This window comes from Mustelus asterias, chromosome 17 (genome assembly GCF_964213995.1).
Source record: "Mustelus asterias chromosome 17, sMusAst1.hap1.1, whole genome shotgun sequence".
In the NCBI taxonomy this organism is placed as follows: domain Eukaryota; kingdom Metazoa; phylum Chordata; class Chondrichthyes; order Carcharhiniformes; family Triakidae; genus Mustelus; species Mustelus asterias.
The window spans coordinates 10,494,976-10,520,508 of NC_135817.1; the positions used below are offsets into that span (position 1 = coordinate 10,494,976).

At 51.7% G+C, this 25,533-nt stretch overlaps 1 protein-coding gene across 1 annotated transcript in view; it reads left to right on the forward strand.

Moving 5' to 3' along the window:
- Positions 1-25,533, forward strand: part of enox1 (ecto-NOX disulfide-thiol exchanger 1) — a 264,276-nt gene that overhangs the window by 222,475 nt on the left and 16,268 nt on the right. The window contains exon 11 of the mRNA XM_078231954.1: positions 1,430-1,535. Within this exon, the coding sequence (XP_078088080.1) occupies positions 1,430-1,535 (106 nt within the window). The remainder of the gene's footprint in view (positions 1-1,429; positions 1,536-25,533) is intronic.

Sequence of the window (25,533 nt, forward strand, 5' to 3'; positions counted from 1 at the left end):
CCTGGCTGCCTGCCTGCCTGCCTGCCTGGCTGCCTGCCTGCCTGCCTGTCTGCCTGCCTGCCTGCCTGCCTGGCTGCCTGCCTGCCTGCCTGGCTGTCTGCCTGCCTGGCTGTCTGCCTGCCTGTGTGTCTGTGTGCCTGGCTGCCTGCCTGCCCTGCCTGCCCTGCCCTGTCTGCCTGCCTGCCTGTCTGCATTGCCAGTGACTGCACTTCAAAGCAGGGAGTTAATTGGCTGTGCCGCCCTTTTACAGTGAAGACCAATATAGAAAGGCATTCCTTTCTTTGCTGTAGTTCAGCGGGTCTTCATCCTGCAGAGACAGTGACCCCCATTGGCCACTTTTGTAGCAGCACTCTGAGTGAACACTTACTCCAGGTACCTGAGCAGCAATCACTGGAGCCGCGGGAGGCATCAGTATTCTGAATGAGAATAGGAAGCTTGTTTTTAAAATCCATTTTGTTCTATTGGTTGTTTCGGCTTCATGTATTTTCGCCTGAGGGTAGCAAATATTAATTGGAAGCAGAGCAATCGCTAGTAATCAGCCGGATGATTCTATCAGTTTTCAGGCAAATACCTGCACATTAATTCCCTTTGCTAGTCTAAACCATGTCTTATCCCTCACTCCCCCATCGCCCCCTCCGCTTGCTGCCCCTCCCCAGCTCCATCTCCAACAACACTCCACTTGTAAAATTCTCATTCTCGGTCTCAAGCCTCTCCATCACCTCACCCTTCCCCCCAGTCTGACAACTCTCTGCCCATTTCCTCAGGAATTCTGACGATTCCTTACAACAATAGACATCAGGTCCGAGCCTCAGTCGCCAGCACTTTAAACATGCAGAAATGGGCCTCTGGGCACTCTGCCCATCAAAATGGATGCCTGCCCAAAATGTGGCATTTCTGTAGAGCCATTCTCCAATTCCGTCACTTACTGACCTCCCTCAACATTAACTTGTCTCCAATTCTACCTTTTAAGACCCTCACTCACTGCCACAAAATGGCCGCTATCTGTGTTCCTCCAATTCCAGCCTCTGATTTTAAAAATTATTTCACGGGATTTGGGTGTTGTTGACTAGACCGACATTTGTTGCACATTCCTAATTGCCCTTGAGCAGGTGGTGGTGAGCTGCCACTTTGAACCCGTGTGGTGTAGGTACACCCACTGTGCTGTTAGAGAGGGTTAGTAAGGATCTTGGACATTACTGATGATAATCGTTCCACCAGCATCAGCTGCATTGGGCCTAAGTCTCAAGTCCCTTCTCTGTCTCGTGACCACTCTCCCTTCCTTTAAGGTCCTTTATTGGTCATCTGTCTTGGTATCTCCTGAAGTGGTTCGATGTCAACAAAATATTTTGATTCTATTCTCTCTTGTTCAGGCTTTGTCAAAGGCATCAGATAAATGCAAGTTGTGTTTTTTTTGCTATTTTCTGTGCAGGAGATGAATGGGTTCACCTTGTCGGTGTCCACCCAAGGCAGCCAGACCAGCGAGGGAAGCCCTGCCACTCGACCACTCAAATCAGAGAAAGAAGCTTTATTAGTAGGTAGAGTATCCTGGCTTTGTCTTATTTTCAGTGCAGAATACCGTCACAGTCTATCATTAGATTCACATTCTGCAGATTGATGCAAACTTTTGACCACATGTCAGAAATCACAAAAGGATTGCAGGAACAGGAGGAGGCCATTCGTCCCCTCGAACCTGTTCTATCGTTCAAACCATCATGGTTGATCCGTACCTGCACTTTACCTACCCACATTTGATTCCATAACCTTTAGTACCCTTACGAAAAGCTAAGAAAGGACTTGGCAACAGAGTTTATAAAGGCCCCATTTTGCACCAGGGGTAGAGTTGGGATTGGAAAACAAAATGGCCACCGAGCAGGACCGACAGAAGTTCCATCTCCTTGCCCACCAGTGGCCAATTTGTGGGACATCGGGAAGAGCATGAGGCAGGAAGCCCGCTTTCCCCTATTGCCAAGCCCAAAGTCAGACCTTCCAGAATTTTCCTCTGAGCAGATGGGCTTTGTAAAGCTTTCATGACATCCATTGAGCGAGAAGAGGTGGAAATGGCCATGGAGGCAGGACAGGAAACACCTTGAAAGTAAGTTAAGAGGATTTTTAGGGTCTTAAAAGGCAGCATTGGAGGCATGTTACTGTTGAGGGGTGTCAGTAGGGGAGGAGGTAAGGAGTACGACCCCGTAGAAGGGCCACATTTTGGACAGGCATCCATTTTGATAGGTCCTTTCCCAGAGGACCCAAGATGGGCGTTTCTGCTTGTTTAAGTGCTGGCAATTGGGACTCTGACCTGCTGTTGGCACCTGTAAAGAATGACCAAGATTATTGTGGAAAATGGCAGCAGAGATGGGCCTTTCCACAGTGAAGTAAAGTGAACTTTATTTATTAGACAAAAGTAAGGCTTACATTAACACCGCGATTAAGTTACTGTGAAATTCCCTAGTCGCCACAGTCCAGCACCTGTTCGGGTCAGTGCACTTAACCAGCACATCTTTCGGACTGTGGGAGGGAACTGGAGCACTCGGAAGAAATTCACACAGACACGGGGAGAATGTGCAGACTCCGCACCGACCCAAGCCGGGAATCGAACCCGGATCCCTGGCGCTGTGAAGCAGCAGTGCTAACCACTGTGCCACCGTGCTGCCCCAATGACAGGCCTTCCCACCTCAGATCTGCCTCTCGAGTCAGTAAATCCACTTCCAACCTACACTACAACCTGCTGCCGAGGAAATCCAATTTCCTGGATGCCTGGCAACGGAGGCAGGATCCTGATGGTGAGATTAGTCCTGGCTCCCGATTCCTGCCTCCATCATGAAAATTCCAGAGAATGCAGGTAGGAAGAAGTGTAGCTGATCCTGGGACACTTCCGACTTCCAACTGAGGGGAGGATTAGTCTCTTATTTTCATAAGATCACCATGGTGCCAACGTGAGGCTTTTAAATGCTCAGCTCCCAAGAATGGAAATCCACAGGCATATGTCCAGCTCAGCTGTCATACTGAGCTCAGCTCAGACACACCATAGAAAGCATTCTTTCTGGTTGTATCACAGCTTGGTACGGCTCCTGCTCTGCCCAAGACCACAACAAACTACAAAGAGCCATGAATGTAGCCCAATCCATCACGCAAATCAGCCTCCCAGCCATTGACTCTGTCTACACTTCCCGCTGCCTCGGCAAAGCAGCCAGCATAATTAAGGACCCCACGCACCCCGGACATTCTCTCTTCCACCTTCTTCCGTCGGGAAAAAGATACAAAGTCTGAGGTCACGTACCAACTGACTCAAGAACAGCTTCTTCCCTGCTGCTGTCAGGCTTTTGAATGGACTTACCTCGCATTAAGTTGATCTTTCTCTACACCCTAGCTATAACTGTAACATTACATTCTGCGCCCTCTCATTTCCTTCTCTATGTATACGGTATGTTTTGTCTGTATAGCGCGCAAGAAACAATACTTTTCACTGTATGTTAATACATGTGACAATAATAAATCAAATCAAAGTCATAACCCTTTGGCACTCTGCAGCGCTGCTCAAGTACCTGGATAAATGGGCAACATTTCACTAACCCAGCCCAGAGAAAATGGTTGAACTCTATGCCGTTTAGTTTTACTAGATTGTACCACACCCTACGCAGCACCCCCAGGCGCAAGCCAACCGACTTTTAAAGGGTCACCCCACAGTGACAATACTCTGGCGACAGCCCATTACAAGGGGGTTTATAGGAATTCTGCCCCCTCAGGAACAGGAAGTCCCACCCTCGAGAGCTGCCGGCCAATCTGATTGAAGCTGCAGGCGGCCTTGAGGAGAATACAACACGACCAGACTTCCAAGCTGGAGTTGTTTTCCGGCTGGGAAGAGATTGGGAACTTGTGGGGGAGAGGGGCGGGGGGGGGAGGTCAGGCTCTGAAGGCCATGGAGAACTCTCAGCGGAGGCAGGTGGTAACATCCTGAGGGGTGGTTGCCCCCAGTGGACAAGGGAAACTCGCCCAAAGGAGGCAATCACCTTCCTTTCACCTGAGATGGAGAATTGGCAGGCCAGCCTCCTTCATCCCATTTTCCCCGTATTATCGTGGAGGGGGCGCAGATAAGCCCCTTGATTGGTTAGCTAAGGGGCTCACTATGCCCAAGGTTGGGCAGCATCCATTGTATTATGTGGGGGACATGTCAGGGGTAGATGGGAAGATAACCACCCATCCTCTTTTACCTTCTCCAGTGCCCTGTGGGGCTGGGGCATTGTAGAATACTCCCCCATGTTCAGAGGAAAGAACCAATCAGAGAGCCTGCAGCTCCTGTGGAAGAGGTGGGTGAGGTCGGTGGGATCCTGTGAGGGTGCTTTAATGCAGAGATGCCCTTGGAGGTATGGATGATAAAACATGATTATGTCTCTGAGAGGGGAAGCGAATCCTTCCAGCAGTTTGGGCTGTGGGTCTGACCTTCCCTGTTCTCGGGTAGTGGAAAATGAAGACCAATAGTCTCCCATTGGAATGCTGTTCGCAATTCAAACCTCCTCAGCGAGCCTGCCTCGACCAACATCGAATCTCTATCTGGGAAATAACGACTCTGTTTATTTACAATACATTGAAAGTGGAATATAGAGCTGGCCGTTCAGTCCAGAAGCTCTGCGCTGGTGCTACTGCTGCAAAGAGCCCCCTCCCATCCAACTCCATCATACTGTTCCGTGATACCTCCGCACCCCCCCCCCACCAACCACAAGTCCTGCTTCAGCCCTCCCCCATGCTCAGCCTGTTCCAGATCCCATTCCTTTCTTCCTCACGTTCTCCTGGAACAACCACTGTAAACATGGCACAATGATTAGCACTGCTGCCATCTACAAGTTCCTTTCCAGGACACCCACCATCCTCACTTCGCTGGGTCAAAAACATGGAACTCCCTTCCTAACAGCACTGTGAGTGCAGTGGTATGATGGCACCCGTGGTTAGCACTGCTGCCTCACTACACCAGGGACCCGGGTTTGATTCCGGCCTTGGGTGACTGTCTGTGTGGAGTTTGCACGTTTTCTCCGGTGTCTGCGTGGGTTTTGTCTGGGTGCTCCGGTTTCCTCCCACACTCCAAAGATATACAGGTTAGGTGGATTGGCCATGCTAAATTGCCCCTTAGTGTCCCAAGAAGTGAAAGATAGGGTGATTAGCCATGGTAAATGTGTGGGATTACAGGGATAGGGTGAGGGAAAGGGCCTGGGTCAGGGACTCTGTCAGAGAGAGTCAGTGCAGACTTGATGGGCCAAATGACTTTCTGCACTGTTGGGATTCTATAAATGCATCTACGCAATTTGTTTCAGATGCTACGGGCTGAATATTGCATTCTGGAGTCTGGTAGCAGGAGTGGAGGTCAGAGCAACTTTGCTAGAAAGTGGGGCTGCAAACACGGGAGACCTTGCACTGTTCAGTTCAGTATTTATGTATCTGTGAGGAGCACATTGAGCCTCGTGGCAGGACGGGCAGGAAGTGCATTTCTGTGCCCTCACTTCAGAGGCTCCAAAATATTTAAATGGCACCCAGACAGCCATTCACTCCTTGACTTCACCCCCCAGTGCTGCCTCGGTCTCCCTCCCCCTGTGTTCAATCTTGGTGCAGAGTGTATACAGACAGTCGCTATCTCTGTGATAGTGCGAAAGGGAGCTGAAAGCTGTGTCGACTGACCTGAAGCTCCAGGAAGAGCTCGATCTGGCCAGGCGCACCTCACTTATGCCCAGCCGTGACAGTGAAGGTTCGGAATCCCTCCTGCGGGGCGCTTAATTTGGAGAGGGAGCGAGATTCCAGTGTGTTGGCTTTTTATTGAGCGTCCAGGAGATTCAAATGGAGTTCCCGACATAACTCCCCGGGACACTCGATCTGTCTTTAACCTGCCGTGAAAGTCGGGACAGCAGGATTCCAAACTAATTTCCCTCCCATCAAATCCCACTTCCCAACCCGTCCATCACCATTCCTACTGACTTGATTTGATTTATTATTGTCACACATATTAGGACGCATTGTTTCTTGCACGCTATACAAACGCTATACAAACAAAACATACCATTCATAGAGTACACAGAGGAGAAAGAAAGGAGAGAGCGCAGAATATAGTGGTGCAGGTACAGATAGGGTGAAGAGAGCTTAATATATGGTAGGTCCATTCAAAGGTCTGATGGCAGCAGGGAAGAAATTGTTCTCGAGTCAGTTGGTACGTGTTTTCAGACTTAGCAAGTCCCACGTTCTCTCCATTCTAACCAAAAAGAAATCAGTGAAGACTATTGGATACACGTTCTGTAATTAAAGAAACAATATGCCCATAGTAGATGAAGCACCTTTAGACAGTATATGATGTTGTCATAAACTATTCCTGTCTCCCTCTGCCTATCTTCGTATCTCCTTTGTGTGTGCTGATCTGGAATGATTGGGATTGCTGTAATGTGAAGGGGACCCTCCTCTGAACTCACAATCACAGGAAAAACCCTGTGCTGCCTTTCAGCTTTTAAGTGATTTCAGACGTGCATGTTGGCAGGTCTCACACTGACTCCTCTCGCAAGTAAATAATAAAACCCTGCTCCCCCTGCCCCCCGATGGAGAGAGACTCCGATTGGATCACCAGCAAATAACAATCGTCTACATGTAAACTGCAAAGCCACCGTGAACATTTTCAACAGATTGATTGTCAGGTTTATCATGCTTCAGTTAACATTTGTATTTCTCAGGGATCACTTAATACTCAGGTTTCCAGGCACATTCAATTAGGATGCAGGAAAGTTGCTGTCTACAATGATGCAACAATTGCAAACCATGTCCATCATCTGAATTTGATTGTGGACTGTCCTAATTTACAGCTCACTCAGCCCCACAACACGAGCATCATTTATACTCCACAGGAGCCTTCATCCACCCTGTCTCATCTCCTCCCATCAGCGTATTCTCCTGTTTCTCCCTCACATATTCATCAGGGTTCCCCATCGACGCTCACCATGCCACCTCTCCTCGTGGTGGCAAGTTCTACATTCTCAGCAGCCACTGAGCCAATTTCCTACATTGGTGCCTTATATTGATGGCACCCTGATTAGAACAGCCCCCCCCCCCCCCCCCCCAATATGGGGAAACGTTCTTGGCCATGTCCGCCTGAACCCTTTCACAGTTTTAAAAGCCTCGGTCAGGGATCACCCCTCAAAGTTGATGACACAAGTTTTTTTTTTAAGCTTATTTATTATTATCACAAGTCGGCTTACATTAACACCGCAATGAAGTCACTATGAAAATCCCCTTGTTGCCACACTCTGTTCAGGACACTGAGGGAGAATTTAGCGTGGCCAATGCGCCTAACTAGCACGTCTTTCAGACTGTGGGAGGAAACCGGAGCACCCGGAGGAAACCCACGCAGACACGGGGCGAATGTGCAGACTCCACACAGTGACCCAAGCCGGGAATTGAACCCGGGTCTCTGGAGGTGTGAGGCAGCAGTGGTAGCCACTGTGCCAGCATGAAGTGAGTGGAGTGAAGGAGGTGGTCTTTAAAAAAAAAGTTCCCTCTGCTAATTCTGAGTTGTTTGGTTCACAAAGCCCATGGGTGTTGAATTGAATACTTCCTGAGTGCTAGAAGCACTGAAAGTCAGTGGCCTTTCCTTCATTGTTAACCGTCCGCATTTTGTACCAATTTGGTGTACCTGGGATGGCCAGATTGTGCCGTGAGGAGAGATTGAGGCCTGTCTTCTCTGGAGTTTAGCAGAATGAGAGGCAATCTCATTGAAATTTCCAGCATTCTTTAGGGACTTGACAAGTTGGATACAGGGAGGATGTTCCCCGCAATGCGGGGAGTCAGGAACCTAGGGACCCATTTTCAGAATGAGGGACAGGCCATTAAGGACTGAAATGAGGAGGAATTTCTCCACTCAGAGGGTGGTGGCTATTAGGAATTCTCTACCCCAGAGGGATATGGAGACTTCATTGTTGAATATCATGGAACTGATCGTAGAATCCCTACAGTGCAGAAGGAGGCCATTCAGCCCATCGAGTCTGCACCGACCACAACCCCACCCAGGCCCTCTTCCCCCGAACCCCATGCATTTACCCTGCTAATCCCCCTGACACTATGGGGCAATTTACCATGGCCAATCAACCTGCACATCTTTGGTGTGTGGGAGGAAACTGGAGCACCCGGAGGAAACCCACACAGACACAGAGAGAATGTGCAAACTCCGCGCAGTCATGTGTGGCTGGAATTGAACCTGGGTGCCTGGTGCTGTGAGACAGCAGTACTAACCACTGTGCCACCGAGGAGATTGATGGATTTATGGATTGACAGATATTAGAACATGAAAGGATACAGGGATAGTGTGAAACAATGGCACTGAGGTAAAAGATCAGCTGTGATCTGGTTGAATGGTGCAGCAGGCTTGAGGGGCTGAATGGCCTACACTTGCCACTATTCCCAAGGTTCCAATAAATGTGTGTGTGGATCTATTGCATCATTTTAACGCAGCAGGAGGGTAAAGAGTAAAATTCACAATGTTTGTTAAAGTTATCATTAATGCAATCTCGTTGATGTGATTAATAGATTCCATCTTTACAGGAACAGCTTTTGAATCTTATAGTTTTCTTCAGTTCTGGAAATAAAATACAGCAGAGAAAATGAAAACAAAATTATCCATTTATCAACTGGATAATACTGTTTGATAAATGATTTCCACCGTTTGCCCTCATTTCCTCTCCCACTGTGATATCCCCCCCCCCACACACCCTCACACACAAACCCACTCACACACTTATCCACACACCCTCCCACACACCCTCCCACACGCCCACCCACACACCCTCCCACACACCCTCACACACAAACCCACCCGCACACCCACCCGCACACCCTCCCGCACACCCTCCCGCACACCCTCCCGCACACCCTCCCGCACACCCTCCCGCACACCCTCCCGCACACCCTCCCGCACACCCTCCCGCACGCCCTCCCGCACGCCCTCCCGCACACCCTCCCGCACGCCCTCCCGCACGCCCTCCCGCACGCCCTCCCACACGCCCACCTACACACCCTCCCACACACCCACCCACACACCCACCCACACACACACCCTCCCGCACACCCACCCATACATCCTCCCACGTACACTCTCACACACCCACCCACACACCCAACCATACACCCCCCCCCACACACCCACTCACACGCCCTCCCCCATCCCCCACACGCCCTCCCCCATCCCCATCCCCCACACGCACTCCCCCATCCCCCACACGCCCTCCCCCATCCCCCACACGCCCTCCCCCGTCCCCCACACGCCCTCCCCCGTCCCCCACGCGCCCTCCCCCGTCCCCCACGCGCCCTCCCCCGTCCCCCACGCGCCCTCCCCCGTCCCCCACGCGCCCTCCCCCGTCCCCCACGCGCCCTCCCCCGTCCCCCACGCGCCCTCCCCCGTCCCCCACGCGCCCTCCCCCGTCCCCCACGCGCCCTCCCCCGTCCCCCACGCGCCCTCCCCCGTCCCCCACGCGCCCTCCCCCGTCCCCCACGCGCCCTCCCCCGTCCCCCACGCGCCCTCCCCCGTCCCCCACGCGCCCTCCCCCGTCCCCCACGCGCCCTCCCCCGTCCCCCACGCGCCCTCCCCCGTCCCCCACGCGCCCTCCCCCGTCCCCCACGCGCCCTCCCCCGTCCCCCACGCGCCCTCCCCCGTCCCCCACGCGCCCTCCCCCGTCCCCCACGCGCCCTCCCCCGTCCCCCACGCGCCCTCCCCCGTCCCCCACGCGCCCTCCCCCGTCCCCCACGCGCCCTCCCCCGTCCCCCACGCGCCCTCCCCCGTCCCCCACGCGCCCTCCCCCGTCCCCCACGCGCCCTCCCCCGTCCCCCACGCGCCCTCCCCCGTCCCCCACGCGCCCTCCCCCGTCCCCCACGCGCCCTCCCCCGTCCCCCACGCGCCCTCCCCCGTCCCCCACGCGCCCTCCCCCGTCCCCCACGCGCCCTCCCCCGTCCCCCACGCGCCCTCCCCCGTCCCCCACGCGCCCTCCCCCGTCCCCCACGCGCCCTCCCCCGTCCCCCACGCGCCCTCCCCCGTCCCCCACGCGCCCTCCCCCGTCCCCCACGCGCCCTCCCCCGTCCCCCACGCGCCCTCCCCCGTCCCCCACGCGCCCTCCCCCGTCCCCCACGCGCCCTCCCCCGTCCCCCACGCGCCCTCCCCCGTCCCCCACGCGCCCTCCCCCGTCCCCCACGCGCCCTCCCCCGTCCCCCACGCGCCCTCCCCCGTCCCCCACGCGCCCTCCCCCGTCCCCCACGCGCCCTCCCCCGTCCCCCACGCGCCCTCCCCCGTCCCCCACGCGCCCTCCCCCGTCCCCCACGCGCCCTCCCCCGTCCCCCACGCGCCCTCCCCCGTCCCCCACGCGCCCTCCCCCGTCCCCCACGCGCCCTCCCCCGTCCCCCACGCGCCCTCCCCCGTCCCCCACGCGCCCTCCCCCGTCCCCCACGCGCCCTCCCCCGTCCCCCACGCGCCCTCCCCCGTCCCCCACGCGCCCTCCCCCGTCCCCCACGCGCCCTCCCCCGTCCCCCACGCGCCCTCCCCCGTCCCCCACGCGCCCTCCCCCGTCCCCCACGCGCCCTCCCCCGTCCCCCACGCGCCCTCCCCCGTCCCCCACGCGCCCTCCCCCGTCCCCCACGCGCCCTCCCCCGTCCCCCACGCGCCCTCCCCCGTCCCCCACGCGCCCTCCCCCGTCCCCCACGCGCCCTCCCCCGTCCCCCACGCGCCCTCCCCGTCCCCCACGCGCCCTCCCCGTCCCCCACGCGCCCTCCCCCGTCCCCCACGCGCCCTCCCCCGTCCCCCACGCGCCCTCCCCCGTCCCCCACGCGCCCTCCCCCGTCCCCCACGCGCCCTCCCCCGTCCCCCACGCGCCCTCCCCCGTCCCCCACGCGCCCTCCCCCGTCCCCCACGCGCCCTCCCCCGTCCCCCACGCGCCCTCCCCCGTCCCCCACGCGCCCTCCCCCACCTCCCATACACACTCTCCCATCCCCTAGCCCTCTCTCCTGTGCCTTTGTAAATGATGATTTTTTTGACCACTTTTTCTTCAGAAGTGAAACCAGAATAAGTTAAGGATGAGTTAGTTAATGCTGGCGCAGTGATTCTATTTGCATATAGCACTCCCTGATGTGCTTTGCACATGGTTGTGGAAACTCCACACAACATCTGTCACTCTCCTGGGTACCAATCACAAATACATTTACCCCTTGTCTCGATATTGTCGGCTCCATTTTGAAAGCCAGCCCTGTTGTGAGGGAATGGTGCTGCTGCGGGCCTGTAGCTGTGGGGCCTGTAGCTGTGGGGCCTGTAGCTGTGGGGCCTGTAGCTGTGGGGCCTGTGCAGTGCAGTGGCATGACTGTTCATACATTAACTTTAATTGATGCAAAAAGCTGTACTCAGAATCCACAATTCACTGATATGTGCTACCAACTGGCCCACTGTCTCTCCCTCGCTCATTGTTGTACTGACAAACTGTTCTAAATTTAAAGTTTATTTATTAGTGTCACAAGTAGGTTTACATTCACACTGCAACGAGGTTACTGTGAAAATCCTCTAGTCGTCACACTCCGCTGCCTGTCCGGGTACACTGAGGGAGAATTGAGCATGGCCAATGCACCTAACCAACACTTCTTTGGACTGTGGGAGGAAACAGGAGCACCCGGAGGAAACCCACGCAGACACGGGGAGAATGTGCAGACTCCGCACAATGACCCAAGCCAGGAATCGAACCCGGGACCCTGGTGTTGTGAGGCAGCAGTGCTAACCACTGTGCCACCATACCGCCCCCTCAGCAAGTCTAGGACCCACCATTGGCTTGTTTGAGCTTCCAGCGAGAATGCCCAGCCCTCAGATCCAGCCAACCGGCCCACACACCGTGGGGGAGACCGGTCGATTTCCTACCCCCGCAGAACATGCTCAGTGCTCACCGCTCAGTAGTGAGTCCCAGAACCTCCAAGGGGTTCTTGTCCCACATTCTCACCGATAGGAGGGCAGAGCAACCAGCTTTGTCCTCGTTTTGGCTGCTATTTGGAAATGCCACCTCAGAGACCTGGCATTCGCACAGACACTTCTTGTCACATTTTGCATTTCGGGTGACACCGTCCAGTGGTCAAGGGCTGCCTTTGTGGGCCTTGCTGGGAGAGGGCACGAGGGCGGGTAAAGTAGCGCTGCCGGCTAGTGTGCCAGTTTCTCATCTCCATCCTGCCCCGAGGCCATTTTCCCAGAGGCAGGATGGGAGGCTATCGGGGATACCTGCCCACAAGTGGTGGATGGCCAACTGAGCCTGTCGGGAACTTGAACTTGAACTAGAACTTTCCAGATGTTTTCCAGGTCACAGGCATCAGGGGACAGAATGGCTGCCTCCTGGCAGCAGAACAGGCTGGGGTCCAGCACTTTAGGCAGGGTTGATGCCCTCGCTGCCTTGCCTGGCTTCAGCTGCAGGTTCCTGTGCACAATGGTGGCCCAAATACGGAGGTCACTTTTAAATTTACAGAGCTACATGGTGGCACAGTGGTTAGCACTGCTGCCTCACAGCACCAGGGACCCGGGTTCAATTCCCGGCTTGGGTCACTGTCGGTGAGGAGTCTGCATGATCTCCCCGTGTCTGCGTGGGTTTCCTCCGGTTGCTCCGGTTTCCTTCCACTGTCCGAAAGACGTGTTGGTTAGGTGGATTGGCCATGATAAATTCTCCCTCAGTGTACCCGGACAGCCACCGGAGTGTGGCGACTAGGAGATTTTCACAGTAACTTCATTGCAATGTTAATGTAAGCCTACTTGTGACATTAATAAATAGATAGAATTTTAAAACTTAAGAGGGTGGGCACCTCGCAGTGGAGGCGCTCTCTCTCTCTTTCTCTCTCCCTCTCTTTCTCTCTCCCTCTCTTTCTCTCTCCCTCTCCCTCTCTTTCTCCCTCTCTCTGTCTTTCTCTCTGTCTTTCTCTCTGTCTTTCTCTCTGTCTTTCTCTCTCTCTTTCTCTGACGTACCTCTGAAGGCAATTCATTGCTTCTTCCCAGTTGGAGAGAATTCTGTTGGCCCACCATGCAGCAGTTAATTGGCCAATTCAGGGAGGTCACAGCGGGGTGATTGTTCCCACACAGTGACCACCCCGCCCAGTTGACCACGTTGGCGGAGATGTGAAGCCCACAAGGAAAAATCCTGTCCCACAATTTGGCGGTCATAGAATCCTAGAATCCCTTCAGTGTAGAAGTGGCCATTCGGTCCATCGAGCCTGCACCGACTCTCTGACAGAGTATCTCATCTAGGCCCTCTCCTCTGCCCTATCCCCGTAACTCCACGTATTTACTCCACTACTCCCCTAACCCAGACATCTTGGACACACTAAGGGACAATTTAATATGGCCAGTCCACCTAACCTGCACATCTTTGGACTGTGTGAGGAAACCAGAGCTCCCGGAGGAAACCCAGGCAGACATGGGGAGAATGTGCAAACTCCGTACAGACAGTGATCCAAGCCAGGAATCAAATCCGGGTCCCTGGCGCTGTGAGGCAGCAGTGCTAACCACTGTGCCATCATGCCTGTGCCAGTTGTAATACCTCTGCTTCCTCTGATTGACCAGGTAATGGTCTGATGACGACTGAAGCATTGCACACAAGTTGTCACCTCTCAATTGCACAGACCAGATCTGCAAAGTCATGCGGCCTCACTTTCCTCTTGCACTGGGATGATGGAGCAGACACTTACAATTTTCAGATAGTCCAGCTAAATATAACATCCAACACCGGGAGTAAAATGGAGCCGGAGTGTTTATTAAAATGGTTGTTTAAGAAATTTAGATTAAAATTATCCATTACAATATTGTCCATCCCATCTGCTGGAAAGTAAATATGAACATCGGCATCAGTTACCGTCTGAAGGAGTAATTATCAGCAAATGAGACATAGCACCTTCCAAGAAAAGCTCGCTTTTCACTTAATATTCATGGTTTAATTTATGGAATATATTATAGCTGCTTTCACAAACTTGACAGCAAATCAGAAACAATAAGCTCAAAAGTCAAAATAGTTTTGATCTGGTTTATTTCAGCAGGATTTTTCCTGTCTTGTCAGCGATGGTTCGGTTTTAACACTCCTTTTAAGTTTTTAAGTGCTTCACAGCCAACAATGAGCGTTTTTTGAAGTGTTGCTGTGAGGGAGAGGCAAAAATCGCACAAATGGTGGAAATCCTACATTCCCCCACCCCGCCATGGCATGTTGCATTCTTTGCGAGGGGAGGACTGGAGTCAGTCCAGGACCCTGCATATGATTGGTTCACAGAGGCAGTTGGCCACTTGACTCATTAGCTGTTTCCATCCCAGCTGTGCGGATCCCACCGTGTGTGTGGAGCAGGCCAGAGGAGGCCTGCTTCATGTGGGCTTGTTTTGGATAAGCGGCCTACCCACTTTGGAGAGGTGAAGCACCCCTGTGAAGTTGTATTGTCGTTTGGATTCAGTGGCCCCAGAAAATCTTGTAAAACTCTACAAGGCACTAGTTAGACCACATCTGGAACACTGTGAACAGTTTTGGTCCTCTTACTTAAGAGATATCGGCAATGGAGGCAGTCCAGAGAAGGTTCAATAGGTTGATCCCAGGTATGGAGGGATTTTCTTATGAAGAGAGGTGGCTGCAACAAGCTGCCAGAGCTAATAGTAGAGCCGGGTACAATTTTGTCTTTTGAAAAGCATTTAGATAGTTACATGGGTAAATTGGGTATAGAGGGATATGGACCAAATGTGGTCAATTGGGACGAGCTTAGGGTTTAAAAAGAAAGGGCAGCATGGACAAGTTGGGCCGAAGGGCCTGTTTCCATGCTATAAACCTCTATGACTCTATGAGAGGTTGAGTAGTTGTATTCATTGGAGTTTAAAAGAATGAGAGGCAACCTTATTGAGACATACAGGATTCTCAGGAGGCTTGACAGGGTAAATACTTGAGAGGCTGTTTCTCCTTGTGGGAAAGTCTAGGACCAGAGGGCATAATCTCAGAGTGAGGGGTTGCCCATTTAAGATGGAGATGAGGAGGAATTTCTTCTCTCAGTGGGTGATGAATCTGTGGAACTCTTTACCACAGAGAGTTATGAAGGCTGGGTTGTTAAGTATGTTCAAGGCTGGGATAAACAGATTTTCAGTCAGTAATCGAGGGTTATGGGGATAAGGCGGGAAAGTGGAATTAAGGGTGATCATATCTGATCAATCCTGATCCCGTTGAATGGCGGAGCAGACGCGATGGGCCAAATGGCCTACTTCTGCTCCTATGTCTTATGGTGAGGAATTTAAGTCTCACTGTCCTCTTGTTACCCATGGGAGAGGTGGGTGGTGGTGGTTGCTGCTTATCTTGCAGGGTAAGATTTTGTTGCCCCCACTGACTGCTGCACCCAGGTGAAGGGAAGAAAGGAGGGCTTTGGGCGGGCGCAGGGTACTCTGGGTGGGGAGGGTGCACAGGGTGCTCCAAGGGGGGCAAGGTTCTCTGGGGAGCGCAGAATGCTTGGTTCAGATGGGCATGGCACTCCCACACAGAGGCAGCAGAAGCCAGTCCAAGTGAGCAGCCAGAGCCCAGAGAGAAGATTGAAGTTCAGGAGGATGAGGCTGCAGCACGAGAGGCAGGAGGGAGAGGGAAGAGCCAGGCTCTACTCTGTGGGAGGGTATAAAGACCGAGGACATCACAGCTTAACATGAGGGAAAAGCAGTGCCGGAGAAGACTCAGGCTAAACCGCGAAGTTGGGGACAAACATTTGTCACATAATGCATCAGCAACCGGAGCCACAATTCATCGACCCAAGTCCTGCCTGTGAGGATGACCGCCACACCGAACTTCAATACCTCACACTCCTTCCAGGCCTCAGCAGGAGACCTGGCTGCTCCTTCCCAGTCAGCAGTACATTCGGGAAGTGACTAAACCCCTGTCTGTTCATGTTGGGGAGTATGTTAGGTTTCCCGAGTCTCAGACTTGGAGACCAACGGCCTTTACTCAAGTGGCAGATTTCCCTCAGATGTTGTACACTGTGCATCTGTACTTGTATCGGAGTAAAGGCCCCCAGCTCAACACTTCTGTGAACAGAACAAATGATTGCATTTCATCAATATCCAGGTGGTTTCTACTAATATACGAAACGAAAAAGAGTTGCGAAAGTAAACATTGGTCCTTTAGAGGATGAGAAGGGGGATGTAATAACTGGAAATGAGAAAATGGCTGAGGCATTGAACAGGTATTTTGTGTCGGTCTTCACAGTGGAAGACACAAATAACATGCCAAAAATTGATGACGGGAAGCTATGGCAGGTGAGAACCTAGAAACTATCATTATCACGAAAGAGGTAGTGTTGGGCAAGTTAATGGGGCTAAAGGTAGACAAGTCTCCTGGTCCTGATGGAATGCATCCCAGGGTACTAAAAGAGATGGTGGGAGAAATAGCAAATGCACTAGTGGTAATTTACCAAAATTCGCTGGACTCTGGGGTGGTTCTGCAGTAGAGTGTGACAGTTGGTGTCTCACTGTGGGAGTGCTGCTCGGGCTGCAGTAGAGTGTGACAGTTGGTGTCTCACTGTGGGAGTGCTGCTCGGGCTGCAGTAGAGTAATTAATTTATTTAATTATTTTTCAGTTCTTTTTTTTTTTTCTAAATAGGAAATAGGCCCAGCAGCAGCCTGGGAAGATTTTGGAGGGTTTAAAAGTAGGCCGCACCTTTGAGCGGGCAGCGTCGTTAGCGGGCAGTGGAGTGAGCAGGGGACAGAGTGAGGGCTAAAAAGGGCTTTGGCTCACAGGGCTTCGGCGAGGAAGGTTGTTTGTTTGTTTTTCTTCGGTTACACCCCCTTTTTGTTTTATCCCCAAAACTAAAAAGGACATGGCTGGTATGAGTGGGAGGCCAGTATACTGCATTCGGTGTGGGATGTGGGAGTTCCTGGAGACAACTTGCCTCCCGGAAGTCCATATCTGTGCCAGATGTGTGGAACTGCATCTCCTGAAGGATCGTGTAAGGGAGCTGGAGCTGAGGCTCGATGAACTCAGTTTAGTTAGGGAAAATGAGAGAGTCATAGATAAAAGTTATAGTCAGGTAGTGACACCAGGGTCTCGGAAGGAAGACACGTGGGTCACGGTTAGGAGGGGTAATAGTCAGAAGGGTGATGTGCCAGAAAGCACCCCAGTGGCAGTCTCCCATAAGAGAAAGGGATGGGCAACAGATGGGAGAAGGGAAGGGAGTGAGCAGTCTGTGGAGGGATCCCGTGTGGTTGTCCCCCTCCACAATAGGTATATTGTTTTGGATTCTGTGGAGGGGGATGACCCTCCAGGGGTAAGCCACGAGGACCAGATCCCCTCCACGGGGACAGGCTCAGGGGTCCGGAAGGGAAAGAAGGGGTTTAGGAGAGCGATAGTTGTGGGGGACGCAATAGTTAGAAACACGGACAGGCGCTTCTGTGGGACTGAACGAGAATCCAGGATGGTAGTCTGCCTCCCTGGTGCCGGGGTACTGGATGTCTCCGAGAGGGTAGGAAGCATATTTAAAAAGGAAGGTAGTCAAACGGATGTGATTGTACACATTGGGGGAAATGATGTAGGTAGAAAGAGCAGGGGGGTCATACGAGAGAAATTCAGGGAGTTGGGTGCTAGGCTAAAAAGTAAGACCTCCAGTGTAGCAATCTCTGGACTGCTCCCGGTGCCTAGTGCAAGTGAGGCTCGGAACAGGGAGATTCTACAGTTGAACGCGTGGCTAAAGGACTGGTGCAAGAGGGAGGGTTTTAAATTCATAGATAACTGGGAAATCTTCAAGTCAGGATGGCAACTGTACAGAAAGGATGGGTTACACCTTAACTGGAAGGGAGCAAATATCCTGGCTGGGAGTTTTGCTCGAGTGTTTCGGCAGGATTTAAACTAGTGTGGCAGGGGGGTGGGGAACAAAACAGGAGGTCAGTAAATACTGAGGCTGGGGTCGAGCTGGGGGCCAAGGCAAGGCTAGCTAAGAAGAGGAGCACTCTGGAGGAGGAGGACCTGACTGGGCCTGGAGGTCTGGAGTGCATCTGCTTCAATGCGAGGAGTGTAACGGGTAAAACAGACGAACTTAGGGCCTTAATGCTTGTGCGGAATTTGGATGTGGTTGCGGTGACGGAAACTTGGTTAAAAGAAGGACAGGACTGGCAGCTGAATATTCCGGGGTATCAGTGTTTTAGGAGAGACAGAGGAGGGGCTAAAAAAGGTGGGGGAGTAGCGATATTAGTTAAGGAGCATATTACCGCGGTGCAGAGGGTAGACAACTTAGAGGGGTCATGTACTGAGTCGCTGTGGGTGGAACTCAGAAACAGGAAGGGTGCAGTCACTATGCTGGGGGTGTACTACAGACCACCCAACAGCCCACGGGAAGTGGAGGAAAGGATATGTCAGGAGATTCTGGATAGGTGCAGAAAACATAGGGTTGTTGTAGTGGGGGACTTTAATTTCCCTGGCACAGACTGGAAAGTGCTTAGAGCTGGGGGACCGGACGGGGAGGAATTTGTAAAATGCGTACTGGAAGGTTCTTTGGAACAGTATGTAGATAGCCCGACTAGAGAGGGGGCTATACTGGACCTAGTTCTGGGAAATGAGCCCGGTCAGGTCGTCAAAGTTTCGGTAGGGGAACATGTGGCAAATAGTGACCACAACTCTGTTAACTTTAGGATAGTAATGGACAAGGATGAGTGCTGTCCTACGGGCAGGGTGCTAAATTGGGGGAAGGCTGACTATAGCCGGATTAGGCAGGAATTGGTGGATGTTGATTGGGAGAGGATGTTCGAGGGTAAGTCCGCGTCTGGCATGTGGGAGTCTTTTAAGGAACTATTGATAAGGCTGCAGGATAGGCATGTGCCTGTAAAAAGGAAAGATAGGAAAGGTAGGATTCGAGAGCCGTGGATAACCAGGGAAATTGAGGATCTGATTAAAATGAAAAGGGAGGCGTACGTTAAGTCCAGGCAACTGAAAACAGATGGAGCTCTGGAGGAATACAGAGAGAGTAGGAAAGATCTCAAACGGGGAGTTAGAAGGGCAAAAAGAGGGCACGAGATGTTCTTGGCAGGCAGGATTAAGGAGAATCCTAAGGCATTCTATTCATACGTTAGGAACAAAAGAGTTGTCAGGGAGAAAATCGGACCTCTCAGGGACAAAGGAGGGGAATTATGCTTAGAACCCAAGGGAATAGGGGAGATCCTAAATGAATACTTTGCATCGGTATTCACGAAGGAGAGGGGCGTGTTAACCGGGAGTGTCTCGGAGGGAGGTGTTGACCCGTTAGAGAAAATCTCCATTACGAGAGAGGAAGTGTTAGGTTTTTTAGGGAACATTAAAACTGACAAAGCCCCAGGGCCTGATGGCATCTATCCTCGACTGCTCAGGGAGACGAGAGAGGAAATTGCTGGGCCTCTGACGGAAATCTTTGTCGCTTCTTTGGACACGGGTGAGGTCCCTGAGGATTGGAGGATAGCGAATGTGGTCCCGTTGTTTAAGAAGGGTAGCAGAGATAACCCAGGAAATTATAGGCCGGTGAGCTTGACGTCCGTGGTAGGGAAGTTGTTGGAGAGGATTCTTAGAGACAGGATGTATGTGCATTTAGAACGGAACGATCTCATTAGTGACAGACAGCATGGTTTTGTAAGAGGGAGGTCGTGCCTTACAAATTTGGTGGAGTTTTTTGAGGAAGTGACAAAAACGGTTGATGAAGGAAGGGCCGTGGATGTCGTCTATATGGATTTCAGTAAGGCATTTGACAAAGTCCCACGTGGCAGGTTGGTTAAGAAGGTTAAGGCTCATGGGATACAAGGAGAAGTGGCTCGATGGGTGGAGAACTGGCTTGGCCATAGGAGACAGAGGGTAGTGGTCGAAGGGTCTTTTTCCGGCTGGAGGTCTGTGACCAGTGGTGTTCCGCAGGGCTCTGTACTGGGACCTCTGCTATTTGTGATATATATAAATGATTTGGAAGAAGGTGTAACTGGTGTAATCAGCAAGTTTGCGGATGACACAAAGATGGCTGGAATTGCGGATAGCGAAGAGCATTGTCGGGCAATACAGCAGGATATAGATAGGCTGGAAAATTGGGCGGAGAGGTGGCAGATGGAATTTAATCCGGATAAATGCGAAGTGATGCATTTTGGAAGAAATAATGTAGGGAGGAGTTATGCAATAAATGGCAGAGTCATCAGGAGTATAGAAACACAGAGGGACCTAGGTGTGCAAGTCCACAAATCCTTGAAGGTGGCAACACAGGTGGAGAAGGTGGTGAAGAAGGCATATGGTATGCTTGCCTTTATAGGACGGGGTATAGAGTATAAAAGCTGGAGTCTGATGATGCAGCTGTATAGAACGCTGGTTAGGCCGCATTTGGAGTACTGCGTCCAGTTCTGGTCGCCGCACTACCAGAAGGACGTGGAGGCATTGGAGAGAGTGCAGAGAAGGTTTACCAGGATGTTGCCTGGTATGGAGGGGCTTAGCTATGAGGAGAGATTGGGTAGACTGGGGTTGTTCTCCTTGGAAAGACGGAGAATGAGGGGAGATCTAATAGAGGTATACAAGATTATGAAGGGTATAGATAGGGTGAACAGTGGGAAGCTTTTTCCCAGGTCGGAGGTGACGATCACGAGGGGTCACGGGCTCAAGCTGAGAGGGGCGAAGTATAACTCAGACATCAGAGGGACGTTTTTTACACAGAGGGTGGTGGGGGCCTGGAATGCGCTGCCAAGTAGGGTGGTGGAGGCAGGCACGCTGACATCGTTTAAGACTTACCTGGATAGTCACATGAGCAGCCTGGGAATGGAGGGATACAAACGATTGGTCTAGTTGGACCAAGGAGCGGCACAGGCTTGGAGGGCCGAAGGCCTGTTTCCTGTGCTGTACTGTTCTTTGTTCTTTGTTCTTTGAAGGGGGGGAGGTTTAACACAGATATCAGAAGGACATATTTCACACAGAGGGTCGTGGGGGCCTGGAATGTGTTGCCGGGCAAGGTGGTGGAGGCGGACACACTGGGAACGTTTAAGACTTATCTAGACAGCTATATGACCGGAGTGGGAATGGAGGGATACAAAAGAGTGGTCTAGTTTGGACCAGGGAGCGGCGCGGGCTAATTGTTCCTTGTTTCTCGTTTCAAGGCTTCATTCTATGATCATCTTGCTGGTGCCAGTACAGAGCGAGACTGTGGATAGTTGGGAACCTGTCTCGGGGGCAGGGAATTCATATGGTGTTCATGGAAGTGGAAATGACTAGGGTTGGGAAGCATTTTCCGATCAGGGCCATTGTGATCTCCTGGACTCGTTTCGATCGCCTCAGGGGGTCGGAGAGGAATTTCCCAGATTTTTTTTTTCCCCATATTGGCCCTGGGGTTTTTCACTCTGGGTTTTCGCCTCTCCCTGGGGATCACATGGTCTGGAATAGGGGGGTGGGGGTGAGTTAATAGGTTGTAATGAACAAAGCATCGTAGCTGTGAGGGACAGCTCGGTGGATAGGATATTGGTATGTAGATAGGCTGGAAAATTGGGCGGGGATCCTGGATTCAGGATTCAATCCTGGACCGGGGAGCGGCGCGGGCTTGGAGGGCCGAAGGGCCTGTTCCTGTGCTGTATTGTTCTTTGTTCTTTGTTCTTTTGTTCCCGCAGATTGGAAAACAGCAAATGTGACGCTACTGTTTAAAAAAGGAGGTAGACAAAAGGCAGGTAACTATAGGCTGGTGAGCTTAACTTCTGTAGTAGGGAAAATGCTAGAATCTATCATCAAGGAAGAAATAGCGAGATATCTGGATATAAATTGTCCCATTGGGAAGACGCAACATGAAGGGCAGGTCATGTTTGACTAATTTGGTGGAATTATTTGAGATCATCACATGTGCAGTGGACAATGGGGAACCTGTGGATGTGGTGTATCTGGATTTCCAGAAGGCATTTGACAAGGTGCCGCACCAAAGACTGCTACATAAGATAACGGTGCACAGTGTTACGGGTAATATATTAGCATGGATAGAGGATTAGTTAACTAACAGAAAGCAAAGGGTGGGGGGGCGGGGGAGGGGGGGGTAAATGGGTGTTTTTCTGGTTGGCGATCAGTGACTAGTGGTGTGCCTCAGGGATTAATGTTGGGACCACAGTTTACGATTTACATAAATGATTTGAAGTTGGGGACCAAGTGCAGTGTGTCAAAATTCGCAGATGACACGAGGATGAGTGGCAGAGCAAAGTGTGCAGAGGACGCTGAAAGTTTGCAAAGGGATATAGATAGTCGAAGTGAGTGGGCGAGGGTCTGGCAGATGGAGTACAATGTTGGTAAATGTGAAGTCATCCATTTTGGTCGGAATAACTGCAAAATGGACTATTATTTAAATTGTAAAAAATTGCAGCATGCTGCTGTGCAGAGGGACCTGGGTGTCCTTGTGCAGGAATTTCAAGGAGTTGGTTTGCAGGTGCAGCAGGTAATTAAGAAGTCAAATGGAATTTTGTCCTTCATTGCTAGAAGGATGGAGTTTAAAAACAGCGAGGTTATGTTGCAGCTGTAAAAGGTGCTGGTGAGGCCACACCTGGAGTACTGTGTACAGTTTTGGTCTCCTTACTTGAGAAAGGATATACTGGCACTGGAGGGGTGCAGAGGAGATTCACTGGGTTGATTCCGGAGTTGAGAGGGTTGGTTTAGAAACATAGAAAAACTACAGCACAAAACAGGCCTTTCGGCCCCAAAAGTTGTGCCGAACATATCCCTACCTTTTTAGGCCTACCTATAATCCTCCATCCTATTAAGTCCCATGTGCTCACCCAGGAGTCTCTTAAAAGACCCGATTGAGTTCGCCTCCACCACCACTGACGGCAGCCGATTCCACCCGCCCACCACTCTCTGTGGGAAAAACTTCCCCCTAACATTTCCCCTGTACCTACCCCCCAGCACCTTAAACCTGTGTCCTCTCATAGCAGCCATTTCCACCCTGGGAAAAAGCCTCTGAGAGTCCACCCGATCTATGCCTCTCAACATCTTATCTATTTTCACACTTTCCAGAATTGCTAACACCTCCTCCTTATGAACCTCAATCCTGTCTAGTCCGATTTTAGAGTCCTATGGACCCGGACCCCAAGGTCCTTCTGAACCTCTACAGTACTAAAGACTCTTAGTACTTTCCCTTTATATTGTACTCCTTCATCCCATTTGACCTGCCAAAATGGACCACTACGCATTTATCTGGGTTGAAGTCCATCTGCCACTTCTCCGCCCAGTCTTGCATTCTATCTAACAGCCCTATTAACCTGGGTGCCAACTTTCAGGGATCTATGCACATGGACACCGAGATCTCTCTGCTCATCCACACTGCCAAGTATCTTACCATTAGCCCAGTACTCTGTATTCTTGTTACTCCTTCCAAAGTGAATCACCCCACACTTTTCCGCATTAAACTCCATTTGCCACCTCTCAGCCCAGCTCTGCAGTTTATCTATGTCCCTCTGTAACCTGCAACATCCTTCCGCACTGTCCACAACTCCACCGACTTTAGTGTCATCCGCAAATTTACTAACCCAGCCTTCTACGCCCTCATCCAGGTCATTTATAAAAATGACAAACAGCAGTGACCCCAAAACAGATCCTTGCGGTACACCACTAGTAACTGAACTCCAGGATGAACATTTCCCATCAACCACCACCCTCTGTCTTACAGCTAGCCAATTTCTGATCCAAACCGCAAAATCACCCTCAATCCCATGCCTCCATATTTTCTGCAATAGCCTACCATGGGGAACCTTATCAAACGCTTTACTGAAATCCATATACACCACATCAACTGCTTTACCCTCATCCACCTCTTTGGTCACCTTCTCAAAGAATCCAATCAGGTTTGTGAGGCACGACCTACCTTTCACAAAACCGTGGTGACTATCCCTAATCAAATTATTTCTTTCTAGATGCTTATAAATCCTATTCCTTATAATCCTTTCCAAAACTTTGCCCACAACAGAAGTAAGGCTCACTGGTCTATAATTACCAGGATTGTCTCTACTCCCCTTCTTGAACAAGGGGACAACATTTGCTATCCTCCAGTCTTCTGGCACTATTCCTGTAGACAATGACGACATAAAGATCAAAGCCAAAGGCTCTACAATCTCCTTCCTCACTTCCCAGAGAATTCTAGGATAAATCCCATCCGGCCCAGGGGACTTATCTATTTTCACACTTTCCAGAATTGCTAACACCTCCTCCTTATGAACCTCAATCCTGTCTAGTCCAATAGCCTGTATCTCAGTATTCTCCTCGACAATATTGTCTTTTTCCTGTGTGAATACTGACGAAAAATATTCATTTAGCGCCTCTCCTATCTCTTCAGACTCCACGCACAACTTCCCACTACTGTCCTTGACTGGCCCTAATCTTACCCTAGTCATTCTTTTATTCCTAACATACCTATAGCTTGTTGTGTTTAATCACCCCCTAACATTGCACAGGCACTATCCAATCTCTTCCAAACTACCTCTATTTTGCCTTAAAACCACCATGGATGTCGATCACATTTGGCTGTGTATTGTTCAACGTTAAACACTATATCCCAGTAATTACTTCAGGTGCAGAGCCACTCTGTTATTTTCATTCATTTGGGGCTGCAGCACACTTTTTAATGTTGATAAATGCAGCAATTCTGGGTTGTGTGTAGGGGGTAACCAAAGGGTTAAGGGTTGAAAGGTGAGGTAACTGTACTCATCTCTTTTCCATAGAACAAAGTTTGCATGTTCTCCCCGTGTCTGCGTGGGTTTCCTCCAGGTTCTCCGGTTTCCTTCCACACTCCAAAGATTACGCTGATTGGCCATGCCAAATTTCCCCTGAGTGTCAGGAAGATTAGCAGGGTAAATACATGGGGTTACAGGGATAGGGACTGGGTGGGATTGTTGTTGGTGCAATTTTGATGGGCCAAATGGCCTCTTTCTGCACTGTAGGGATTCTATGAAGAGGAGCAGGAACCGAGGGCTGTCACGGGGAGGGTCCTGTTGAGGGACCAGTGAAGGGGTGGGGGGGTGGTGGGGTGGGGGGGGGGGGGTGGTGCGAGGGGGTGCGGGAGGGGTTGGTAGGAGAGCTTGGCAGCAGAGGCAGGAGTTTCTGAAATACATCCAATGGGAGTTGGAAACCCAGTCCCAGCCGTGTTGCCTGCCGAATTGGCATCATTATTATGGGAGCTCACCGTGCATTCAGACAAGAGCTGGCATGATCCAGATTTCAAGGTTGTCATTGAGACTGGAGTAATTAGTGTGTAAGTGCAAAGGAAAAGCAGCCCATGTCAGCTGTGACATTGGCTTGTCATTTGGCTGGTTTCTATTTGTAGCCAAACATTATCTGAGGCACGAGGGGCCCAAATGATTCTCACAGGCAAGTCTCGCTTCAACATGATGGGCGAGCTACTGGCACGAGCAGTTTGCCATTGTGGGGAGAAGCTGGCAGAGTCAAAGGGGAGAGGGAGGCAATCTGGAGGAGAGCCATTCAGCAGCTGACACTTGGTGGGATCTTGGTGGAGCTGGAAGGATGTTTGGGACTGTATGAGCCTCTGTGAATAAGGACAACTGGGTATGGGCCGTGT